The 5,742-nt window shown below is 38.8% G+C and overlaps 1 protein-coding gene across 1 annotated transcript; it reads right to left on the bottom strand.

Moving 5' to 3' along the window:
* Positions 1 to 3,908: 3,908 nt before the first annotated feature.
* LOC119083585 lies at positions 3,909 to 5,231 on the bottom strand. Its single transcript, XM_037193333.1, has 2 exons — positions 5,150 to 5,231; positions 3,909 to 4,534 (listed from the first exon to the last, which is right to left on the bottom strand). The coding sequence occupies exons 1-2, from the start codon at positions 5,216 to 5,218 to the stop codon at positions 4,244 to 4,246; spliced, it is 360 nt and encodes a 119-aa protein (XP_037049228.1). The 5' UTR covers positions 5,219 to 5,231; the 3' UTR covers positions 3,909 to 4,243.
* Positions 5,232 to 5,742: the final 511 nt, after the last annotated feature.

Raw genomic sequence — 5,742 nt, 5'->3', positions numbered from 1 at the left:
AGTACTATTGACACGTTCAGACAGTTAAGGGATCTGACCCACCTAAAAGGTGGGACCTAGTAATTTCTTGAGTTAAAATCGTTCAAATAGTTCGAAACGCTTATTAATTCCCACAATTTTCTATGAAAAAAAAAACGTGTGAGACTGGTGCTTCCTAGAGCTGTGGCGCCCGATTCCAAAATAACTGAAGATCAACCAACAAATCAAGTGCAGAAATGAAGGTTACTTGAAATAGAATTATTCGGAGTTGTTTGTAGTCAACTTAGCTTACATACAACGGATTCTGTTTATTTTATCGAAGGCTTCATTACATACAAAAGTCGAAAATCTGAGAATGCAGAAGCCTATTATCGCGCCCATCTTTATGTAGTTGTAGAACTTAGACAAGAAAAATTCTTTTCACTTTGACACAAAGCCTAATATATTTGAGAATTAATGCACTAAAATTCGCTAAAATTCACTAAAAAATGATTAGCAGAACAAGTGGCCTTTGAATGAAGTATAAGTGAATCTGCTAAACTCTGAAATAAAACATTCGTCACGCCACGTTTTGTGTTTTAGAAGTCGTCACATTTCACTGATTTAGGTGAACAAGTACATATTGAGTCTTTGATTTCGCTGTGATATCAAAGTAACTAGTCGACATTTCTTATCGCTAGGTTGTTTTGACTCATAACTAGTCAGCGGTTCTTATTGCAACGTGCCCAAACATCAATTGCAAGCTGAACAACAACTGAATGACTCATGATTTTCTGTCCTTTCTCTTTTATAGAAATGGATCACCTGCGAGTTCCACAAACTGGAATGTTTTTCACGACATCGCCCACCAGAAGTAGTCAAATCAGGGTTACTAGACCGCCACCGGCTGAGCCGTGTCCAGACGGCCACGTCTATGGATATTGTTGCTTGATGAACGGAAACAGTACGGTATGGGTGTCGCGTGCTCATGGATTCCAACGGGAATTCCAATGAATTAGTAGTCGGGGAGTAGTACAAACATTCAAACAAATAAAATTAGTAACCGTAGCATAGATTTCCAATGGAATTTTAGTACATTTTTTGATTTACATCAACGTACACCGTTTACATTTCTTCAATTTTTTGTATTTTTCAAATTTTACCGAAGATTTTAATTCGCCGTGCCTTGCCTATTATACTTTCCAAATTATGTCGTCGAGTTCTAGCAGTAGCGAAACTCACAGTTTAAGATCGAACACAGTTTATCTAATTGGAAACACCACTTCTGAAATTTTGGGATAGAAATTGCCGTCGAAGAAACAAATTTTGCAATATTTTTTGGAAGCAATGAAAACCGAAAAGCAATTGTTACCAACATCAAAGGCGACTGTAAAAGCAGTCAAACCGTTCTATATTCGGGCTGGTTTAGGGACACTTTCGGATGAGTATGCAGCTCAGAAAATAAGAAAGTTCTATGAAGCGTATAAAACTCTGGAAAGAAGCAGTAGAAACAAAAACGAAATGAATACAGATTTGTTCAAGGGAAGAGAGAAAGCATTCATGAATGAATTAGATGATCTGTTTGATATTTCCAGCATAGATCAATCAGCAGCAAGCGCACAGTCGAAAGCGTTCCTTCAGCAACAACGAATGAAAGGTCGCCCAGGCACTATTGTCTCTGCGCGAATTCCACCACCTCCTGCTACACCTCCACCACAGCCAGAAACACCATCGACAAGTACTATGGGGTCGCAATCGTTCTATATCCGGTGAAAGTGAAAGTTTAGTGTTACCCGGAGCATTTGGTTTCACAGAAACAAGTATTGACACTTCAGGTTCAATTCTGTCGACGAGTTCCAGCATGAGCGGACTTTCACTGTCGGAAAGAAATGACCCGGATTTTATTCCCCCCGGATTCCAAAAGGATATTCCGATTCCGCCAGTAATTTTGAACCGGAATTTCCTGACTGAAAGGTAATAAAAAAAAACGAAAATCGCTTATAAAAAAATTTAGAGTTGTAAGAGAGTTAGATCGCTATAAAATCAGCGCTTACGCTGACGCGCATCTGTTTATGGCAATTTTGTTGGGACTCGGGTTGGACCCTAACAAATTCACTTGCAGCCGCAGTAGCATTCAAAACGCGCGAGCGGCAGGTCGAAAGAACATTGCGGAAGATGTTAAAAGGGATTTTATTTCCAAGGTGAAATGCTTCCCTGTTGGTTGGTTTTGCTTCAAATTTCTATAACGACATTCTTCAAGGCCTCAAATGGATCGACAGTCCTCTGGGATGGGAAAGCTCTCGAGAATATGATCAACCATAAAAACAGGAGCGGTTACCTGTTAAGCTGACAATTGGTGGCATGGAACAACTTCTAGGCGTTCCAGAAATAGAAGATGGAACAGGAGCCTCAATTGCCAATGCTGTTTACGACATGTCACTCGAATGGGGACAACTTGACAACGTGCAATGTTGCTGTTACGACACGACTGGCTCGAACACTGGCTGTTGGCGGTTCGACTTGAACAAATGCTTGGTCGAAGTCTCCTGTCTTGCCCCTGTCGCCATCACATTTCGGAAGTGCTTTTGGGAGCAGCATTTGAGTTGAAAGTACGAAGTTTTTCTTTCAACGTTTTGACATTAAAAATACATCGAACCAAAATTAAAATTGGAAAATTCGTCTGGACCAGATGTGCCGATGTTCAAAACATTCCAAGAGAACTGGGACGAGCTTGACCTGGCCAGATACAAATCCGGTATCCGAGACCGCTACGTTAAAGAAAAGCTGAGAAATGAAAATTTGGAAGTTTTCAAAGGATGGGTCAGAGAACAATTGAAGAAACCAATCGAAGCTCCCCGACAAGATTTCATCAAAAACATCTATGCAACAAGAGAAGTAGATCCCGAACTATCAGACGAGATGATTCGCAAAATTTCCAGCCATTTGTGGTATCTGGCCGATGAAACGATCGGGTTCGCATTCTTCGATAAAAAAGTCTCAGTTATGGTCGCTCGGTTGTCTGAGCAGAACGACGCCGAACCAAGCAAACGAGTGGTACTCGATGTCAACGACAAAAAAGTATTCGTACAGAAAAATTTGAGCGATTTTGTTTCGTCGAACACCAATGGCATTTTTCGAACGCTTCCAAATCGACATAACATTTCTAAAGCACGATCCATCGACGTGGTTGGATAGAGATGATTACAATGAAGCCAGGGAAAGAATGAAGAGAGTCAAGGTATTTGCAGTTTTCTTTCCTTTCACTCAAAATGTAATAAATTTAAAAATCCAATAAGGTTGTGAATGACGAAAGGAGCGTACAATTGATGAGCGAATTCAATAAAATCCTTACGAAAAATGAAGGAATGAGACAATTCATCCTCCTGGTTGTTTCCAAATTTAGAGAGATTTATCGATCCCACCACAAAAAGGATTTGCTTTTTGACAATTAATTTTCAACCAAACTTTAAAATTTTATAAATTAATTATCCCGTTTCGGACTGGACACAATAAAACATTATTTCCTGTGAGATTTTCGTCCATTGATCTAAGTTGAAATTTTTTTTTTTTTCGCCTTGCTCTGTGCTTGCGAGTAGCGCGTACTAGCCTCACATAAATCGGTACCAAAAATACATTTTTCTTCCGAATTAAATATATGTCATATAACCAAAGCCAGCAATGAACGAACTGGAAAAATTTCTCGCGCAACGATTCCATCTGGAACAGCGCCACTCCAGTCATTGTCGTCGAAATTTACCAACGTCGTGGTGGTGTCCACTTCGATAGGTTGTTGTTCTTTCATCAATGGAATTGTGTCCTCGTTTAACCTGTCACAGACGGCAAGCATATTAACAATTTTACTATTCAAACTATTACTTCATTTGATAGAAGATTTTCAGAAATTGATTTCAGAAATCTTTTACTTCATTAGTTTTGAACATGTCTTCTGCTATATAAGACCTCATCGGTCAGAGCTTGTCGTTAATTATTGCTGTCGTTGTCGATAACAGATGACAGCCGACAGGTTAAGTTGATCAACGATTCAGAATTAATCTTTTGTTCTGAAGGGGTATCAAACAGTTGTGGGTTTGCGGTGTCAGCTGGATGCTGAGGATTGTCTGCATCGCCCATAAAAAACTTTTCATAGTTGACTTCGTACGCGCCACACCTGTGCGGTACGCCGGTCCGAAATACTGTCCATTGTTGCGGTACCAATCTCCCAACTAACGGCATTGAGCCATCGCACGTTTGTCCCTTTTTCATTTTACGGCATCGAAAAGACCATTTACCATCTTTCCACGTGCGACTGATGGTTGTCATCCCAAAGTGACTTCATACAATTGATCAATGCCTGCGAACGGTATCCGTATTTTTGTAGACGTAGATCACGAATAGTGTACTCGATATAATGTTCCGAGTCCCATGAAAACGTCGTGAATAATCGGTTATAACACGGTATTGTGGCAATTCCTTTTTCATCTCCCAACGAATTTGATTTGCAACTACAATCGGTTATGGGCACCCGTTGAACTTTATCCTCTTTACGAGGGCGACCTCGAGGTCTGGATGTGGTCGCCTGCAAAGAAAGGGATTTCATGTGTTATAGATACCAACGACAAAAATAATAGCAATAGGTAATATGGTCAATAAGTTCAAAAAATTGAAGTACAAGATTTGAAATCAACCGATTAAAAATAGTTTCATCGATAGAATCCGCAGAAACGCGGGACTTCTCCTCTCAAATCTCTTTTAGTAAATTAAATATTTACTTAACAGAACAAACACTTGTCAAGTATGGAATATGGTAGAACTCTTTTAGGAAATACAATATTTACTTAAAAGAACAAGCACAAGTACAAGACTATCTTAGAGAAGTGTTTGCAATGAAATCGAATCAAGAGATATGACCCGAACCGAAAGATTCAAGCTTCCATTTAGTGTTTTTGAATATAAGTGAAAGATGCGCAACCAAAAGTGTTTGCCATCTGTTTCCATGGATTACAAAAATTGAAATTATTGCTAAAACAAAAATGGCCGACACTTTCAGATATGTTTTTAATCGGTTGAACCGAAAGATCAAAGAGCAAAGTGTCAAATAAACAAAGCGAAAATTGAAAAAAATCAATTTTCTCTCTCACACGGAGTACCTTTTTGGTAAGAGGAAATTAAGCATTATGAAAATAGTACTCACATTGCTGGTCGACTCCTGATTCTCGGGATTTGCTGTGACCTCTCGACTCGATTTACCAGAGCGCTTCATGGTACGGCTATTATCTTCCTGTAATTTAATTTAGGGCCTGATGATGACCGAAAATATTTTGTTAATCACAGATGAAATAATGCACAGTGAAATTAAAGGGATACTGATAATACTCAATATAATTACCAGCAAATTTGTGAATTGAAGATTTTGGAATTTGAGATTTATGACAATTTTACGATACGATTTAGGATTGCTAGTATTTTGATCAGTTACAATTTAAAACAGAAAATGCCGCACACTACAATAAAAAGCTGCCGTGATGATTTTCGATTAAAAAGACTAAAAAATACTTGAACTTCTTTATACATAAAAACTTAAAAATATGAATGTTAGGTTCTTAACACACAAAACTCAAAACACAAAAACGTCAAAGTAATGCACTGTACTGATATGTACTATTATGATGTTGAAGAGTGCGAGCCGTGCGAGCGTTCTAAAGCAATGTTCTAACCTTCAATGATCGAGCGCGATAAATTCAAATTTGATTTCTATTGGGTTTGCGTATCCCAGCCGAAGGCGAA

Source organism: Bradysia coprophila, unplaced genomic scaffold (genome assembly GCF_014529535.1).
Source record: "Bradysia coprophila strain Holo2 unplaced genomic scaffold, BU_Bcop_v1 contig_70, whole genome shotgun sequence".
In the NCBI taxonomy this organism is placed as follows: Eukaryota; Metazoa; Arthropoda; class Insecta; order Diptera; family Sciaridae; genus Bradysia; species Bradysia coprophila.
This window is presented reverse-complemented; position numbering and strand designations above follow the sequence as displayed.